At 40.7% G+C, this 21,319-nt stretch overlaps 1 protein-coding gene across 1 annotated transcript in view; it reads right to left on the reverse strand.

Annotated features, from left to right (window-relative positions):
* Window positions 1-877: 877 nt before the first annotated feature.
* The window catches only part of MGAT3 (beta-1,4-mannosyl-glycoprotein 4-beta-N-acetylglucosaminyltransferase), a 192,295-nt gene continuing 171,853 nt past the window's right edge, over window positions 878-21,319 (reverse strand). The window contains exon 2 of the mRNA XM_075833659.1: window positions 878-10,010. Within this exon, the coding sequence (XP_075689774.1) occupies window positions 8,495-10,009 (1,515 nt within the window). The 5' untranslated portion in view covers window position 10,010 and the 3' untranslated portion in view covers window positions 878-8,494. The remainder of the gene's footprint in view (window positions 10,011-21,319) is intronic.

Raw genomic sequence — 21,319 nt, forward strand, 5'->3', positions numbered from 1 at the left:
ACTGTTCTGGTCCACAGCCAGAGATATTGTTATTTGAAGTGATCCCCCTTCCCTCCAGCTTAAAGAGGCTCTGTCACCAGATTTTGCAACCCCTATCTGCTATTGTAGCAGATAGGCGCTGCAATGTAGATTACAGTAAAGTTTTTATTTTTTAAAAACGAGCATTTTTGGCCAAGTTATGACCATTTTTGTAGTTATGCAAATGAGGCTTGCAAAAGTCCAAGTGGGTGTGTTTAAAAGTAAAAGTCCAAGTGGGCGTGTATTATGTGCGTACATCGGGGCGTTTTTAATACTTTTACTAGCTGGGCGCTCTGACGAGAAGTATCATCCACTTCTCTTCAGAACGCCCAGCTTCTGGCAGTGCAGATCTGTGACGTCACTCACAGGTCCTGCATCGTGTCGGACACATCGGCACTAGAGGCTTCAGTTGATTCTGCAGCAGCCTCGGCGTTTGCAGGTAAGTAGCTACATTGACTTACCTGCTAACGCTGATGCTGCTGCAGAATCAACTGTAGCCTCTGGTGCCGGTGTCCTCGCTCGTCTGACACGATGCAGGACCTGTGAGTGACGTCACAGCGTGATCTCTCGAGAACACGCTGTGTCTGCACTGCCAGAAGCTGGGCGTTCTGAAGAGAAGTGGATGATACTTCTCATCAGAACGCCCAGCTAGTAAAAGTATTAAAAACGCCCCGATGTACACACACAATACACGCCCACTTGGACTTTTACTTTTAAACACGCCCACTTGGACTTTTGCAAGCCTCATTTGCATAACTACAAAAATGGTCATAACTTGGCCAAAAATGCTCGTTTTTTAAAAATAAAAACGTTACTCTTATCTACATTGCAGCGCCGATCTGCTGCAATAGCAGATAGGGGTTGCAAAATCTGGTGACAGAGCCTCTAAGTCTCTCACACTGTGTGAAGCAGCGTAATGCTGATAGGACAGTGTCAGATGCTGTGAGGTAGCTCCACCTCAGGAGAATCGCTGGTGTCAACAGCCACTTGTCTAGTATAGGCTCATTTGCATATTTAGACAAAGCTCAAAACTTAAAATAAAACTCTTTGGGACACAATTTTCACTGGGATTATCAGAGTGACAGTGCAGATTAGATTAGCCAGGAGATTGGGCATTACTAAACTAGTGAAAGGGAAATCATTTTTTATAGATTACAAACTTTAAGTACGTATAGTGTTGTCCTAAATGAGATGTACAAAACAAACAAATCTTTACTAACAACACATAAATTACTTTTTATTTATTAAGAAGATGGACATCAGCAGTGACCGGTACACCAACAAGACATAAAGTACCTAGCCAACATGCTAAAGTGGAAAGGAACTGGAGAAAACCAAAAGAGGAGAGATAAGATTAATTCACTACATTGGGAGAACACATTTTCTTTTAGAACAAATCCATTTTTATACAAAAAATTTCATTATATATAGTGTACAGTGAAAGAGATAACAATGGGGAAAATGTATTAAGACTGAAGTTTCATACACCAGTCTTAATCTAAAGCACGTTAGTGTAAGATGCGCCTGATTTATGAAGAGGTGTACGCCTCTTACTTAGCTAGGCGTCTCGCTCTCCGTCCGCGCACCAGAAAATCTAGCTCCTAGCTGGCGTAGATGGTGTTCTAATTTACGCCAGTGTTCTTGCCTAAATTATAGTATATGTATTGGGCTGCATTGGCCCGGCCTCCTTCCACTAAGCCCAACCACTTTTTGAAGTGTCAGAGGTGGCATAAAATAGATAAGTGCCAAAAATGTTTGCACAAAAAGCAAGCTTTACACAAATTGCCACTTTCCTACGCCAGAAAACTGGCATAGTGGGCTCCATGAATTCCCCCAATTTCACTAAACCACTGAGCTGAAATCAATGTTCTGACACTGCATTCACCGGGTTCCATGACTCTTAGGGTATGCTCACACGCTTAACAAAAAACCTCTGAAAATACAGAGCTGTTTTCAGGGAAAACAGCCTCAGATTTTCAGGCGTTTTTGAACCTGAAAATGAAGTTTCTTTTAATTTGGAGCTTCTTTTGAGGCTTCTTTTCAGGAGTTTTTCATAGTCTTCAATGGAAAATCAGCTCCAAAAAACGCCTTAAGGAGTGACATGCACTTCTTTTTACAGAGAGTCTTTTTACGTTCCGTTTTTTTACAACAGAGGCGTAAAAAGACGCCCCATATGAACTAAATGCTGTTTTTCCCATTGATTTCTATGGGCAGATGTTTGCAGGCGTTCAGCTTCCGTTTTCAGGCGTTTTTCGAGGCGTAAGCGCCCTGAAATACGCCTGAAAACACTGTGTGTGAACATACCCTTATTCTAATGTACGTCTTCTGCTTATTATATAAGGAATGTGGAGAAATGTCTTCAGATCAGTCCTCACTGGTATTAGAGCCTTAAGTCACAAGAAGCTACGTATGGGGACGAGCGTTCGTTACTTTGATAGCTCGTCCCCATACATTGTCATGTCGGCAGTGATGTGCTGCCGACCACGATAATATTTAAGTTTTTTTAAAACGATACGATCAGCAGATCGAGCGTTTGCTCGTTCATCTGCCGATTGCTGCCCTGTTCACACAGAGCAATTATCGGCAATGAGCGTTCTTTGAACGCTTGTCTGCCCGATAATTGCCCAGTGTAAAACCCCCTTTAGGAAAAAAATGAAGCGGTCTGAAGTAGAGACCAGCATGCATATGAAGGAGTGTCCCACAGCCGTATATACTGAGAGACAAAAGGAGTACAAGTCCTCGAGTTTAGAGGTCCCAGCTGAAGAAACCAATTTCAGTGGCCTTTTTACTGTAAACTATCTATTAACATTAGTTTGTTCTGGGCACAATCATCATTACAGGCTCGTTTCTATAGGTTTGACAGGATTTTATGACAATAAAGCACAGGATTGGATATGCACATGTGTGGATAGACAGTCTGTTCCTAAACCCTGTACGCCCTCATTATTCGGAGAAAGGCTTTTGGACCAATTGTAAAGCTGCCAAAAAGCAATTTTATAGTTTATATGTTCTTAAGTTTAGACTTGCATGCTTACAGTTCTGGCAAGTCTCTAATGCTCTACAAAGATCTCTTTCACAAACGAAGGGATTTGCCATGATAGTTTCTGGACTTGTTGGCATCTTCACACTGTATTCATCTAATTGAGAGGTCAAATGAAAAATGATATGTGAAGGATAAGCCATGTGGAAACAGCAGCCTTTCTTGCAGTAGTAACAGGATTCCCTTCCTGTAAAACGATACAAGTCCCTTTTCAAATGATGTCTAATATTGCCAAATAGCTTCAGATTATAGAAAATCAGGATAAAGGCTTCTAGTTTCTACGGATAGATATGATAAATCTAAGGACTGTATGGTCAAAAGGAATCACGCAATATCACCACCAACAAGAACGATTTTCACAATGGATTTTTCCTCTTGTGTAGATATATCAAGGATTGGAGAAACATACCTGCAGCTGCTCTGCTCCAGGGTCCCCATGACAACACTTACTATTTGTGCTTTAGCAGTTCAGTAATGTCATTGTATGGATTTCAAATCACCAGATCAATGTCCACAAACTAACGCTATTCAAGGCGGCTCATGTGAATAGAGATTTGGATACTCACAATGTTCCTACAAGGCTGAACAGCCAGAACACGATAGGAAGAGTCGGTGACAGGACGCTGAAGAAAAGGAGATGCGGGCTTCCAATCTTCAATGTCAAATCAACAATATATCCAGACATGACAGTAGTAAAGAGCGTTTTAGTTACCTCTTTAATATGCAGAAAAGAAGCATTATTTAATGCTTTTGGTGCTTCTTCTTTAATAGTGCCAAGTGACTTGCTTTCTCACCTTTCCATTCACAGCACAATTATTTAAGACCAATATCTCAGCATACATCTGCGGTTGCAATAAAAAATCTAACTATACACAGTGGGCCTAAAGACTTCTGCATACAAAAAAAGGTTCGTTTTTTCCCATAACAATCAATCAGATCATTCTTGCTTGCAATGGAAAAAATAAAACCTGGAATCTGGTTGCTATGGGCAACACAGAAAGCTTGTATGTACAAGAACGGGCATATGTACCAGAGGAAAGTGGCCTTGTTGGCCACAGAAAACAATCAGCTTACCCGTTTTGCTTTTCTGGTTTAGTTAAGAATATAAAAGCCAGACTGAAATGGTTTTCGATGGGATTACAGGACACTACATGAATCCAAAACTTCTGAGGCACTGGCACTTACAAGTATATGGTCTTATAAATGGTGCAATAACAGACACACATAGTGGCTGGAAATCTAAACTTAGTCTGCTTTTAGTGCTCTAAAATTGTAACATTTTTATTAATGCCAACAGAAAATGGGACAATTTTCATGGAAATCATGTAAAGAATTATTTGTGTTGTCTTAGAAATATGCACCAGGTTTGTACAAAAAGAAAAAAAGATTTTCAGATTGTAACGGTCAATTATCCATCTAAACACAAAATGCTAATCTTGTTTATTGTGGAATATAGAAATCTCATCAATAAAGCAACTGTTCTATTCGGAGGTGATTACGGGACTCTTATTTATGGTGGTTTCCATTGGGCTGGATAGACGCACAGCATTTTCAGGCATTTATCACAGCGTTTCTTCCCCACAAAAAAATGCTGCGGCCAGTGAATTTAAAGTTGATGATAAAATATCACAAAGCCTACTTATACAGCGTTTTGGTTTTTGCTGTTTTTGGGGTCAGTGGGGTTTTCCAAAAAATGCAGCCTGCTCTAGGTATGGTGTTTTTATAGCGTTTTTCCCATAGGCTTCTCTCTAGGACTTCATAAGTGCATGTACAAAATTACGCTTTATTAAAAAAACACAATTAAAAAAAAAAACGCATGTTACAAAAAACACGGTTGTTTTTACATGCATTTAAAGAAAAATAGTCATAAAAAAAAGTGGCCTTGTTGTCTAAAACAGCCAAACTTCATCTTTTATCCTCTAAACTGTAAGGGAAAAAAATGAAACACAATTTAGTTTGTCGGAAGATGTAAGGATAGTGTCGGAGGGCCTCTTTAACGCAGTTTATCTCCTATTCAGAGCAGTAGCTTCACTGAGCAAAAGTTCTACATACAATTTACTTGTGAATAAACACAAAATAGCTGGTGTGCAAATTTAACCCTTACAAGCCAACAACCCACATTAGTGGCATATACTTTTAAAATCGATGCAGTACTGTCTAAAACTGGAGTGATCATAAAAGAATACCAAAATTATCTAGGAATACAGCATTTTATGGTCCTTCTGGTGTGGTCCCTGCTGAAATGTATACAACACAATTCTAAGTACCGTATTTTTTGGACTACTAGGCTTCGTTCACATCTGCGTCAGGGCTCCGTTCCAAAGGTTTCCATTTCCATCACCATAGATTTCAATGGTGACGGATCCGGTGCCAATGGTTTCCGTTTGCCTCCATTGTGCAAGGGTTTCGTCGTTTTGACGGAATCAATAGCGTAGTCAAAAGCTCTGACAGTACGTCAGAATGGAGCCCTGACGCAGATGTGAACGAAGCCCACACACACACACACACACACACTTTTGTCAAATCTGACTGTTCAATGAGCAAATTACACAGACATTTGTACACGCGGCACAGTGAATATATGCAGGTACTGACCTGCGAGGACCTTCTAGCCAGCCCCCTCCAGATTCACCACCATTAACCCCTGCCTCTTCACAACTCTGATGTCTGGTGAGTTCAGGGAAATATGAGGACACTGTAGCTGCCAATAAGTTGTATCACTGTCCGATATTGTATCAGGGCACTGTGGATGGCATTGTATGGGGGCACTGTGGCTGGACTGTGGTTGGACACTGTGGTACTGTATGGCCTGAATATCAGCCCTAGGACATGTACAGTAAAAAAAAAAAAAAAAACTTGTTTTCCCTTTTATGCTTTCAATTATGAGTAAGTCTTATAGTCCAAAAAAATACGGTAATAAAATGGTACTAAAACTCAATTTAAAATACATTGACACAAAACAGGACCAGGGAGGTAGATAGGAAGAAAAGGCAAGATTAAACCCTTTATGCCAAGCTAGATAGTTAAATACATTACTATATGATATCCTCACTTATAGTGTAATAGTAGTCAATCATACCATCAATAATGCCCACAGCATGTATCATGACAACACCGACAATGGAGCGCCTCAATCAAAGCACTTTCGGCTTAATAGTGAATCATGTCTTTTCTGTGTTGCGGCTTATACAGTGCAGCAATTCATTCACAACCAGTAAAACAATAATGTATAAGCCCAACACTCCTACATGAGCAAATTATTATGGTTGTTCCCTTTTATTACCCCTTACCACCGTGCGGAAAAAAAAAAAAAATTCCCTTTATAGGGTATAATATAAAATATAATCTATTCTCTTTATTTCATCCACATTGATACGGTACCTAAAAAAGGTTCCATTTGTTCATATTCATTTCTGAAAAAGTGCCAAGCCTTCAGAGACATTACTTTTTGCAGTGTCTTGTGTGCTTATTCTGACCGGCATCATATCCTTCACCATTAAGATTATCTGTTCAGGCTCTTTACGATGACATCTGAACGATAAACATTTTTCAGGTTTCTTTTAAGAAATACTTTGGGAAGTGTGGAATCATGATAAACTTGTTGATATTTGAGCACATTTAAAAATGGAAGAACCGAGTCGGAGCAAGTTACTTTAGCGCTCCAATGATCCCAGCTTAACGCAACACCCAAAAAGTTGATCTTTTTTCATCAGTCTTTTTCTTAATAATCCCACATGACTGCTGCCTGTTAGATGGTGACCAGGCTCTGTGCATAATATACACTCAGGTTAACATTTGGCAGAAACATTAATTTATAACTCAAAAACGCCAAGTTAAAATAAACGCCTTGTGCAAAACACAAACAGCACCCCCCCCCCAAAAAAAGTGCATCATACTTTCATTCTTGACACTATTTTTCCGTTCTTTCAGAACCTACAATGCATTGGCACTAATGTTGATGAAGTTACAGCGATATAGCACATACTCTCCAAAAGAAGTGATCATGTGGCAGAAGAGTATCACAATGGATTTCCAGGTTCATGCTAGTGAGCGTTAATGGGGTTATCCAGGAAGTGAACATTCTTTAGTAGGGGCTGCAGATTATATAAATAAACCCCCCAAAAAAGCAGTAATTACCGATCCTTGCCCCTGTCGATCTAGTGCTGCGACTCCAACGGCACACCCGGTGCTGGTTAACATGCACGTAGCATGTAACCGCTGCAGCCAATCAGATGGCTCGGCAGGGATCTGTGGTGATGAATCGTATTGCTGGCATAATGCCAGAAATACAAAATATGGCTGCTGAGCCCTCTGATTGGCTGCAGAGGTCACATGCTATGTGCATGTTAACCACCGGAAGTGCCACTGGAGTCTCAGAGCTGGATCAACAGGGGCAAGGATCTGTATGTACTGCTTTTTTTTTCATTTGAAGCCCCTAATAAAAAAAATTCACTTCCCGGATAAGGGTATGTGCACACGATAGCAGGCTTTTACGTCTGAAATGACAGACTGTTTTCAGGAGAAAACAGCTGCCTCGTTTCAGACGTAATTGCTCCTCCTCGCATTTTGCGAGGCTTCTCTGAAAGCCATAAATTTTGAGCTGCTCTTCATTGAGTTCAATGAAGAACGGCTCAAATTACGTCTGAAAGAAGTGCCCTGCACTTCTTTTGACGAGGCTGTATTTTTAGGCTTCGTCCTTTGACAGCTGTCAAACGACGACGCGTAAATGACAGGTTGTCTGCACAGTACGTCGGCAAACCCATTCAAATGAATGGGCAGATGTTTGCCGACGTATTGTAGCCCTATTTTCAGACGTAAAACGAGGCATAATACGCCTCGTTTACGTCTGAAAATAGGTCGTGTGAACCCAGCCTAACCCCTTTAATAGATTATAACCGATCTGATGCAAAGGAGTGTTGCTTGGAAATTACAGAAACCTTTAATAAAAGGCTCAAGCTATTTTTTCTCCCTACAATAAAGTTAGCATGCATATGAACTTGGAAGTGCATAGTCATACTCAAGTAAAATATGCAACATGATCAGTGTAACCCTTTCCTTGCTACAGGGGTTAGCAAAGCGCTGCGTATTCCCTGCAACATAAAAAGAGATAATTGGAAAGACATGTATACATGCAATGTTACATAAACAGCTGCACTGATAAAGACATACAATATCACTGTTGAAATACCACTGTGGAAGACCTCGCCACCATCAATCTCCTGATAAACCAATCCCTTAGCAACAACCCAAAAAGTTCATCACCCATCCTACCAAGCAATCTAGTGTCAATGGATTTTTCATCACAACTCCTTTGGTTAGTGGTAAATCTCATTTCCAGTGGATTCACAAGGGAGAAGATAAACAAAATTCTAAATGAAGAGTTGAAGCTGCTTAAGAGTACTACAGATTTCAACATTACTTCCCTTACCATTCACCTCAGATGTAGGGGTTTTTAACTAAGTAGCCAAATCGTTGGGGAGTTTCCATGATAAATTTAGGGGCATACATATGCTCATGGGGGTCGGCTGCTGGATACTCTTGTTTGGTTCCATCAAACCAACCCCCAGTCTTTATAAGCCATCTGATGTAGTTTAAGTCTCTTTTGTCTTCATAGTCACCCCATCTTGGAAAATCTCCATTTTGTGCTGAGATCAGCTTAAAATGGATTCCTTCTGGAGGGAAGCACCAGGAGCAGTGCCAGCCAGCAAAGTGTAAAGGGCTTCCCAAAGACCACTGAACTAAAATGTGCCCAGTTTTATTTTCATACTGACGGAAGTTGGGCATAGTGTAATACTCCCGTCGGCGAAGGCGGATACCATCTGTGCCATATACAGTACGAAGCATTCCAATGGTGCAACCAGAAATCACTTCCAAGGTCCCTGGCTGCTTCCAAAAGAAGCCATAGAGTGATTTGCGCATATGGAAAGCAATGGGCTCTGTCCAGCCCTCATAAAGCTTAAGAAATAGCACTCCTTCCCTGCTGGGGATCTCATCTGCATCATCTATAATGAAAAGGTCATCATCTCGCAAGTTGCGCAGGCGACCAATCCCATTGTGTGTCAAAAATGTCCGCAGATAGTCATCTGCTATCCACCCATCTTGTTTCCCACCTTCCGGGAAATGGTCCAGGAACACATAGACTACCTTGGATTTAACGTAGTCAAACGTTCCATTGAGAAGCATTTGGCGGAATAAGAGAGGACGCGGCTCCCCATATGCTGTAAAGTTTGATTCACATATTAAGAAAACATCCACAGCCCCCTCCAGCTCACGGAGCCGTGCCTCCAACAGATCAAATTCATGATTTATATTGATGGCATTGATAACACGACGTGGTTTCAGCCGTGGGGTTAATCGATCCTTTGTGGGGAGATTGGAGTGTTGGACCACTGTTGGCACCCCACAACTAGGTCCATGCCAGCCAGGTAAACAAACACATTCCACCCATTTCCTCCGTTTCTGCGTTTGCTGCTGCGACTGTCGAGAAATGCTAGGCGATACCTTACGTGGAGAGGACCGTTCTGGCTTCTCAGAAGGCAAGCGGTCTTGTGACTTTGTTCCTGGTTTAAAACATACACCGCCAGATTTAGTTCTCACAAAATACTCTCTTGTATCTTCCTGCAAAAAAAGTTCCTTCAGGTGCAATTCATCTGTGCTAATGCCTTGACTATGTCCTGAAGGAGGAGGCCTAGGTTGCTGAATGGCAGCCTCAGGTGGTCGGTAGTATCCAGGTGTGCGTAGAACCTGGGTGCCATCATCTGTCCTTCCTATGTGTTGAGGTATCAGAGACCGGGACTCCCAAAAGAAGCCAGAAATAAAATTTGGACTAAGAGAAACCAAGTCCTTTGACAGTGAAACATAAGACAGGGCTTTCAGAAAATGGAGAACTGAGATTACACACAGGCCAGCCATGCAAAGGAGCAGAAACATCTTGTGCCACCTCATCTTCATCCTGTAAAGAAGCAGAAACAACAGTCATTCATCAGGTCATTAACATTTTCACAACCCAATTTAAAAAAAAACCAAAACACTAGCGTAGACACAATAGGGTGACACATGTGGTTTTCTGTAGCCCACCTATCAGCTTTGTTGTGTTAGGCTTCGTTCACATTTGCGCTCCGTTCCGACTGAGCTTTCCGTCGGAACAGAGCCCTGACAGACAGAAACCATAGGTTTCAGTGGTGACGGATCCGGTGGTGATGGAAACGGAAACCTATGGTTTCTGTTTGTGTCTGTCAAGGTTCCGTTCCAGAAAGCTCAGACGGAACGGAGCCCGAGCGCAGATGTGAACGAAGCCTTAACTGGAGATGAGCAGATTCATCTCATTTTCATTAGAGGGTCAGCGAGTTAGAGGACTCACACACTATGGACGGTTTTTCATTGGAAGATAAAGTAACTTTGGCTAAAACCTTACAAAATATGCATATGCAAGAACACAAGAGTTAGATAAATACACACAAAATGAACTTTGGACTTGGAGTGTGCAGTCTAAGTGGTGACTTTGCAAAGGCAGTTACGCTGTACTAGTACACTGTGAAACTAAAGCTGTAATGGGACATATTTCATAATGGTCATGAAACAGGAACCCACCATTTGACCTAGAAAAATAGAAAGAGGAAGAAAGTACTCTTCTGCTATTGTACAACACAAAAGCGCTCGACATACACCAGCAACGTTTTTATTAATGAAAATTAAAGGGCCATTTCCATCCCATAGGTGGTATTCACACGTTGTGATCAATTCATGTTTTTTGCTGCGATATTCCCAAAATTTGTGGAAAAACAACAAATTGATCAAGACGTGTGAACATAGCCATAAAGTGAAGTCCCACAACACCCGGCCACCCCACTGTGCAGGCAACCAACCCCATTTACTTAAATAGGGACGTGCTGCAGTCCCTGCACAATGGGTGGCTGGGGTGCTGCTGTGCAGGGAATAGTTAGGACTAAATCAGCGCTACAGCCTTTTCATTTTTAGGATCATTGGCGTCTCAGAGGTCAAACCCACACTGATCATAAAGTAATGGCATATCTTTGGGATAGGATATTGGAATAATCCTTTAATGGTCTTAATGTTCTAATTCCTACATTTTAGTTTATCTACTTCTAGACATCCACAGAGCATATAGCTATAGGTAATCAATATGTCACATTTCTATCCTAAATTGTGTTTCCATGGTGCAAACATTTGAAAACTCACATAAAAAAAAGAAGTCAGCCAAAGTTCCTTAACATGGAAACATGATGTAGTAAATTCTTCAAACCAAATAACTATTTACTCAAACCTTATGACAAACATTCCACAGAAGAACTAGAAATGTTTCAGACAGAACAAACACTTTATAGACCGTCACAGACATGGTAACGTCACCTTCTGCCCACAGGCATTATATGCAAGACCATTATACATAAGAAACCATTTAAAGGGCCTCTGTCAGGAGACAGACTTATATAATGTGAGGTTGTACCGTCAAGAGCTCACACTATACAGGAGCAAGAACCCAAGTTTACTTTGAGGGGGGGGGGGTTAGTGGGGTGACTAGTTTGAAATATGCATGACATCCGGCTAAAACGAACTCGAGAGAAGTAGAATAAGCTGCTGTCTGACAGTCAGCATCCTCAAGATTGTTCTCAGTTAGGTTGTTTGGGAGGTGGGGTTGTTTTAAATGTTCAAACCTGTCTCCTAGCTTAGTGGTAACATAAAATATCAAATAGCAGATACCCCAAATAAAATACACATTTACATTTGCTGACTCCGCATAGTGCAGGGAACATAATGGACTGCCAGACACCACTGAGGAACAAAAGGATTGAACAGGAAAAGTCCATCTGTCTGACTCATGTTTGGTTTGGTCAGGCTGAGAAAAATCTATTGTTTATGGCTAGATTTAACAGCCCCAACGTAGCCAATATAATTGACAGGTACCATTAAACTCTACAAGTGTATGTATCCATAAATCACTTGAATGGGAGAAGGCTGCAATACTGTGAACCGCCACTACAAGTGTATCAGCAATTCACAGTACGAGCATATAAGGAATGAAGCGGAAGCAGCGCTCATGCGAGTGCCCCTGTAAAACAGCTGATCTGCGGGAATGTTGGGAGTCGGACCCCACCGATCAGATATTGATGGCCATCAATTTCTAATGACTGCACGCCCCCTTTAAGGGAACTGAACAAAATGTTTTCCCAGATATGTATTTACGCACAAATGTTGAAACAAATACTTGAATAATCTTTGTGCAGAATTAAACCATGATTGGACTACGCAATTATATAATAGTCCACAAGCCTGTGTAGTTATGGCATATCTCACAAAGAGTAGACAATCTAACCCTTCTTTCCCCCTGACCACAAGCTGGATTGCCCAATACACATTTAATCGATGACTGATCCCACTAAAGTTGGCGTGTTTGGCAGACTGATATAATGTGTATGGCCAGCTTTAGTGAGTCACTGCCAATTATTTTAGCAGCATTGGTCACAAATACACACAAGGTCACAGCTGCCCACAAAGACACAGAGAAACTTTGGAATGTATTACAGACATATTTTTCACAAAAGTCAGCTTCTAAGAAGACTTCATTTGGAAATATGGCAAATGCTTCGCTAAGTCTGAAAAAATGATTCACATATGTTAAAGTTACATTAATCAAGACCAAAATCCTGATACTATGACCTTGTGGCCAAAGGTGAGTTTTTCTCGAATTTTTAAAAGAGGAAGTTTGAAGTCCCTTGCCAAACAGTATGGGTTATAACTACTAAAAAAAAAACCTGCAAAATTAGCAAAACTATTTCCATAACAATAGGGTAAGATGTAGGGGAGCGGTCACTGAAGACTTGGTGAAACCAGATTACCAGTAGGGTAAGATCACATTTAGTGGCTGCTGGGGGCTGAACACTAAGCCAACATGCGGTTTTGCCACAAGTCGGTGAACAGACAGACTGAGTCCACCCATAGTACCCTCTGTCATATACACATGCCTATATGTTGGCTCTACTATATATTTAAACATAACATGCCTCACTGACTGATAATTTCACAGCGGTGTTCGCAAGACAAGCAATTAGAAAAAACAACTCTATATGTAAGCCCCTCCCCAAAAATTTAAAATAAAATATGAAAATATGAAGGAAACAATGTTATCCTCTTTAACCCCTTAATAACCAAGCTTGTTCGGACCTTCATTACCAAGCCAGATTTGTCAAATCTGGTACGTCTGAATTTATCAGAGAATAACTCTCCAATAGTTTTGCATATCCAAGTAATTCTGACATTGTTTTTTCGTCACATGTTGTACTTTATTTTAGTGGTAAAAAATAAACTGATACGATTTGCGTAAATTAATTTAAAAAAAAGACAAAAATGTATGAAATTTTGTAAAAAATAAAATTTTTCCCTATTTGGAACTGCAATATGTCATAGGTACATACATACTGTACAACTTTTTTAATTAACTGGTTCCCGACCGCTGGCTGTGTTTTTACAGCCAGCGGTCAGGGTCCTTAAAACCCGCGCCATAAACTCGGGTTTTAACTTGCTGCCCGAGCGATCGGGCAGCTGAATGTCGGGTCTCTGGCTGTCAGGGACCCTGAGGAAAAGATAGAAGCAGCTTTCACTGCTTCTGTCTTCTCTCATCACTTGTACACAGCGCTCAATAAACGCTGCGTATAGGAATAGAGGCAGCGGCCGCGCCGCTGTCTCTATTGCTCCCGCTGTTCAGGTGACTGGTCACATGATCGCTGGGTGCCATTAGTGGCAGGCTGCTGCTGGGTCTTACTATACCCAGCACAGCCTTATTAGTGACAATCGTCACTATGAGAGGGCTGATTTCCCCTGTAACTGGGGCATCGCCAGTTACAGTGGAAAAGCATGGTGTAAAAGAAAGAAAAAAATATATATAAAGTCCCCCAAAGATCTTTTTTGACTTTTGAGGGACAGACCATAGTAATAAAAAAATAAAAGTGCAAAAAAAAATTTAATAATAAATACACATAAAATAATCACCTAAAAAAAACAAAACTTTCCCCACCGCCAATCATTATTGTAATGCTAGCGCTGACCCGATTCCCCTAATATAGACATATAATATATTAAAATTTACAGTAGACAATGACCTTCACAAATAAAAGGTCTATTTTAGGGTAAAACGGTTTTTACCCCCAAAAAATAGCTGAAAAGTAAAAAAGCTTATTTTTTTACTATTATTTTCAAACTTTAAAGAGGCTCTGTCACCAGATTTTGCAACCCCTATCTGCTATTGCAGCAGATCGGCGCTGCAATTTAGATAAGAGTAACGTTTTTATTTTTAAAAAAACGAGCATTTTTGGCCAAGTTATGACCATTTTTGTAGTTATGCAAATGAGGCTTGCAAAAGTCCAAGTGGGTGTGTTTAAAAGTAAAAGTCCAAGTGGGCGTGTATTATGTGCGTACATCGGGGCGTTTTTAATACTTTTACTAGCTGGGCGTTCTGAGGAGAAGTATCATCCACTTCTGTTCAGAACGCCCAGCTTCTGGCAGTGCAGACACAGCCGTGTTCTCGAGAGATCACGCTGTGACGTCACTCACAGGTCCTGCATCGTGTCAGACGAGCGAGGACACCGGCACCAGAGGCTACAGTTGATTCTGCAGCAGCATCAGCGTTTGCAGGTAAGTAGCTACATCGACTATAACTATAACTTTTTTATTATTTGGGCTAACAACGTGATTTTTGTTATTTTTTTTTTTATTTTATATTTTTTTGTTTTTTCCGTAGACAATGCAGTCTACGGAAAAAAAATAATAAAAATCACGTTGTTAGCCCAAATAATAAAAAAGTTATAGCCATTTAACGAACACATGCTGAAAAAGGGCTAAACTATGTCTGGTCCTGAAGGCTCAAAATAGCTCGGTCCTGAACTGGTTAAATATATATTCCATCTCTTTACTCTATTTTGGCAGCACTTTTGAAAAAAATAAATTAATTTTGAGTAATTTAGGAGACTTACAAATTTAATAATAATTTTATAAATTTTGAAGTACATTTTGTTTTCCTGCACCAAGCTAGGTTTTCAGGGCCTTATAGGATGACAGAATGATGGAAACCCCCCACAAATGACCCCATTTTGAAAACTACACCTCCTAAGGTATTTATCTGGGGGTGTAGTGAGTATTTTGACCCCACAGTTTTTGTTTTTTTTTAAAAATTCATGCAAAGCAGGTGAAAAAAAATTACAAATTCCACTTTTTCCACAAATGTGTCATTGTAAAGACAGATCTCTTTGTGAAGCGAACAGGAGAATGAAGAAACACACCCCTAATTCTATCACCCTGTTTTTCCTGTTTTAAAAAATACCCACATTGTGGCCCTAATATGCTCCCTGGACACACGACAGGGCCCAAAAGGAAGGGAGCACCTGGAGGCTTTCAGGACACATTTTGCTTGAAAATGTTTTAGGCCCCACTGCACATTTGGAGAGGTTTTGAGCTGCCAGAACAATAGAAACTCCCATAAATGACCCCATTTTGAAAACTAGACCCCTTAAGGTATTTATCTAGGGGTGTAGTGAGCATTTTGACCACCACAGTTTTTTTAAAAATGTAATGCAAAGGTGGAAAAAAAAAGAAAAAAATTCCAATTTTTTCCACATATGTGTCATTGTAAAGACAGATTTCTTAGTAAAGCGAAGAGGAGAAGAAACACACCCCAAAATCTATCACCCTGTTTCTCCGGTGTTCAAAAATACCCCCATTGAGGCCTTGATCTGCTTACTAGACATGTGGCTGGGCCAAAAAGTGAGGGCGCACCCTTTGGCTTTCCGGGCACAATTGAATAAATTCTAGGCCCCATGTCATGCATTTCGAGGCATTGAGCTAGCTGAACAAAAAAAGCAAAACACCCAGAAATTAGCCCATTATAAAAACTAAACCCCTAAAATGTATTCATCTAGTGGTGTATTGTGCATGCGGACCAACAATTTTTTAAAGGAGGAAATAATGGGTATTATTTCAGACACTATGGGTATATATGGTTTTCTTCAAATTCTTCTTACATTTCCACATGAAATAGGGGAGACGTGGTAAAAGGTTATTTCGTTAGAAATATGCCACATTAACACATTTGTGCGGCACACAAAAGAGAAGTAAAGCCGTGTATTCATAACGGATGCATCTCGCTATATACGTATTTGCCTGTACTTATAACTATGTCTTGCTGAAGAAGGAGTTGTCCCACATCTGTGCCATTATGAGGTCATTGTGGACAGAATTCTGTCCGAATATAAAATCAGTCAGAGAGGAACAAATAAACTGTTCTGGAGTGGCGGGCAATATCTTCAAACAAAATGGAGGAAAATGTATCCTATGTTGCAAATTCGAGTGTTCACTAGATAGAACACCACCTGTAGGGCTGTCATGACAAGCTTTTTTTTTTTTCAGTGACTGGTTGTACAACGTCTCTTTACCTCCATCAATCCCTATATGAGGGACGAACGTGCCAAGTGATGCGGTACACCATAACCGATCCCTGCACGGCAAGGTAGGAACCGCTATGTGAACAAAACAACCAAATCGGTTAAAGTATATATAAAATGGGCAGCGTCCAAAACCATCTATAGGAACAGTAAAGGATCACTAATCCCCAAAATGTCAGTATTTCCAGAAGCATTGTCGGGTGCAAGAGTTCCTGCAAAAATCCGAATGTAGTAAAGCCCATAGTGTATTGATTAGGAACAGCTTGATTATTAGTGATCCTCCAAATAAAAAAAAGTTCATGCCCGTATAACCATACAGAAATATTAATAAAAATAACAGCTTTGTTCGGCAGGACATAGTCATAAAAACAGTCAAAAGAAACAAAATTATCAAAAATATGAAAGGGGTAAAATATTTTCAGAAAAAATTAACTCTACTATCTCTCCCAAAAGAATTCCTCCCCACTTGGAAAGGCCACAAACTAAAATGAAAATAGAAATTAAAATTGACTTCCTAAAAAGACCCCTCTCCCCCATTTTGGAATTCCCTAAATAAAAATTAATAACTGTAAACTGTGTGGTACGTTTCAAAACAGGGGTAGTTGCAGAGTCCTGGTTGAGATGGGCACATCGGGCAGTAGAAGAGACTATCCCTCCTCCTTCCATGCTTACTGCATACCCGGCACCTTTTTGAGAGATATCTTAGCATCTTGGTGGAAGGGACGGGGGTGAAGTGGCGCTCTGCAAGTCTTCGCACATCCTCAGACTCGTAGGCTTGTGCAGTGGCATTGGTGTCAAATAGGAGACACTCAATAACCTCCTCCTGGAACTGAAGGAAGGTGAGCATTTCTTGTTTTTTATTTTTATAAAGCACAAACCCATTATAGGTAGCAATCTGAATTAGGTAGATTGCTACCTTTTTATACCAGGCCCTGGTCTACCGCTTCAAAAAATACGGTTGAAGCACCTGGTCCGACAGATCTACACCCCCCGTGAATTTATTGTAGTCTGTCACACAGACAGGCTTACGCTTTTCCACGGTGGCCCCACTCTATCTAACAGCCACCGTGGTGTCTGGATGCAGAGTGGACAACATATAGATGCCCTGCTTATCATTCCACTTTACTGCAAGTAACTCCTCGCTTGCCTGTGCGAATGACGCCCCCCTTTCCACACGTCTGGACACCAATTGTTTTGGGAATCCCACCCTGTTTTACGGACTGTCCCGCAGGCCCCCTGCATTTGCAGTATGGAGAGATTTAAAAAGGGGGACACTGCTATAAAAATTATCAGTGTAGACGTGGTACCCTTGGTGTAGGAATGGCACCAGTAGGTCCCGCACAATTTTTCCGGATGTGCCAATTGTGTCAGGGCACCCTGGGGGATTAATTTGGCGGTATTTGCCTTCATAAATCAAGAAACCGCAGGTGTACCCTGTTGTGCTTTCGCACACTTTATACAATTTAAAACGCCATATTTGGCTCGTTTGGAGGAGATGAACTGGCGGAATGAAAGATGGCCTTTGTATCTCATCAGGGATTCATCCACCGATAAATTCTGATCTGGGGGTGTAGAATTTGAGGAAAGATTCTTGTAGGAGGGAAATTAACGGTCTCAATTTATTAAGGCGATAGTAGCCTGGGTCATTTCTTTGGGGGACTTGGGTCTTATCTGTATAATGCATGAAGCACATTATGGATTCATATCGGTGTCGGGACATAACTGCTGCAAATACAGGGGTAGCATGGACAGCTCTTGATGCCCAGTAGGAGCGGATAGTTCGTTTTTTGACTAACCCCATATTTAGCGTTAGGCCTAAAAAAAAAAATTAAGCTCAGGGACACTAGTGGGGGTCCATGATAAGTACACGGATGTGGGTTTCTGTGCAGTAAACTGTCTAGCATATAGATTTGTCTGTTGGACAATTAACTCCAGGACTTGGTCACTGACAAATATGTGAAAGAAGTCCAAAGGGGTATAATTAGCAACATCCACTTTTATTCCTGGGGTTGCTGAAAGTTGCGGGACCTGGGGGGAAAATTTAATTGCGGGATCCCAGAACACAGGAGGGACTGCACCACTAGGCCCTGCACCTGGGGATTCGACTGTGACAACTGATTCCACCAATATAGGGCTATGGGGTCCAGAGGTAGAAGTAGAACTTGAGTCATCACGGTCTGCTTCAGAGGTAGAACTTCTTTCAGAGTCTGTGTCACTACCTGAACTGCCAGAGCATAGCAAGGGGCACGCTTGCTCCGCCGTAAACCTTCTGAGCCATTATTTGGGTAGAACTGTGATTGTTAGGCTACTGACTTTTTTTAATTTTTTTTTTTAAAAGAATGTTCTTATATTTTCACTAAGTAGATAAGTAGATTACTAAAAGCAATGCAGAAAAAAATGACGTAAAACTGGCTAACAGGTAATAAGCAGACACTGCCAGAAAACGCACTGATCACTTGATCACTTGAAGTTTGTGTATTTTTTTACTTCACTTCTATAGCTCAGGATTTGGTTATAGTGTCTCTCTCTTCATTCACAGATCAACTACAGTGAGGGGAGAGGAAGACACAGCTCATGTCCTGGCTGTATTTGATAAATATAATAACATAGATCACTGTGATCACAGTGACGATGTCAGCAGGGACCACTCAGATTCGTCCCTGGCTGTTACTATTTGCCGTATGCTGCCACAGGCAGCATTGGCAATATGCGAACGGCGCATGCATGTGCCATTTTGCTTATCAGGGGGGGGGGGGCTTTTGGGGATCGGGTGTCTGATAGGGGTGCTGGCCCTTACTTTTTACTATTTCTCTCTTCTCACAGAATATTTTCTGTGAGAGAAGAGAGAACACTAACCGCTGCTGTTTTTACGGTGATCGCCGTTATTCAGTGAATAACAGCGATCACGTGACCGGGGACTGGACAAAATGGTCCTTGTGTGTGCTCCAAGGCCTCAGCTACCTCCGTAGCTGAGTACACAGAGTTTAAGCGCCTCCCAGGGGTACTATTTAATGCCAAAAAACCCCGCTGTGAAAAGGCGGCGCTCTGGCATAAGTATCCTTATTGGCCGCCGTGAAAACACGTATAGGCGGTCATTAAGGGGTTAAAGCAATGCCGTTTTCTATTTATTTTCTGTTCAGTTTATTTACTTCCAACATTTTGATCAGATACCATTATGCTAATTATTTTCATAACTATGTAAACAAAGGCGTTCATTTGGTCAGAATCGTTTTTCCACTTAGATCAGCTACATGGCAGTCATAACTGCAGTATCAGTTACAACTCTGTGCATGCATTGATAAGTCTTAAGGGTATGTTCACATAGGTCAGATTTGCTGTGGAAAACTCTGCAGCAAATCAGATTTTGAAAGGAATTCCGGACGAAAAGTCTGCACCAAATTGTGTTTGTTAAAGCCCATGCTCACCTCCCCTGGCTCTCCCATAGCGACTTGTGCTTGTTCCTATAGGCTTGTCTAGTTTGAGACGGCCTACTGGAATGAGGTTTCATCCCATGTGATGCTGCAGCCCGTTATGTGGAGCAGTGGCCACATGGGAGAAAACGTCAAAATGTAGAGACGGGCACATTTAAAAAATAATAGTCAACAACCTGTTAAAGTTGAAAAAATGTATATATATTCTTTGTATAAATATTATAATATACAAAATCACTATCAAAATAGTGCAGAAGTGCAAAAAGTAGTCCCCCCATATGGAGAAGTCCTTTCGCTCAGATTGGCTGGTAAGAGGTCTTGTTTTCCAGACTAGAGATCTGGAGGACTTCAGCAGAGACCTAAGTGGAGGGTAAGACGGCGTTTGACTATGCCAGGTGCGAGGTTTCGGCGGTCCTCCCATTTCTCAAGCGTGTCAGGCAACATCCGGTGCAAGCTTAAATAGTGAAAGTGAAGCAACGGATTGTGTCAACAGATGTGAGTAGAAAAAAACATATTTATGAGATTTAAAATGTAAGCTTGATAATAGTTAGAGGTATATATATATATATTATGTTTTTTAACGTATTATACAGTTGTATCAATATTATTTAGATTTTCTATCCTCTAAAATAATAGATGTAGCTAGTTAATGTGATATCCTGATTATTTATATACTTCAGTAAATGTAATCGGAATATATTATTTTAATGCAGTATTCTTATGTTCAAGATGATATATATTTTTTATAGAAAAATATCAGAGTTGCAAATTTCATTCATTCCTATTGGATTAACACTATTAAGTGTGTGTATCCAGAAAACTTCTCTTTGGAGTAGTTTGGTTTTAATGCAATCGTTGTCGTTTACCATCATTTCTTCAAGAATACGCCATTTTAATTCATAAACTTTGTTTCATTTCGAAAATGTGTTTGGCTACTGTCGTTTCGCCATGTTTTTTTGTGGTGTACTGACTGGTGTTATGGTTTGTTCCTTGGTTTTTTGACCATAGGTTTTGATCTCAATCTGTGTTCATTAATGTGTGTTTTAATTAAACGAGCTGTCTGACCGACACACACTGCCACAAGGGCATTTGAGCATGTATATTATGTTTTTGCAATTGAAATTATAAAAAAACAAAACACAGAAAATCAGAAAAAAAACTATTTCAAAGGGTACATATCCCTGCATGTCCGGTCTCAACTGCAGTTCTATCATTAAAGGAAACCATTCCAGTCACCCAACTAAAAGGTCTCAAAATTTATCACAAAGGATATTATAATTGCAAAAAACAATAGCCAAACACTTTTTTGAAATGAAACAAAGTTTATGAATTCAAATTGTGTATTCTTGAAGAAATTATGGGAAACGACAACGATTGCA

Source organism: Rhinoderma darwinii, chromosome 7 (assembly GCF_050947455.1).
Source record: "Rhinoderma darwinii isolate aRhiDar2 chromosome 7, aRhiDar2.hap1, whole genome shotgun sequence".
In the NCBI taxonomy this organism is placed as follows: domain Eukaryota; kingdom Metazoa; phylum Chordata; class Amphibia; order Anura; family Rhinodermatidae; genus Rhinoderma; species Rhinoderma darwinii.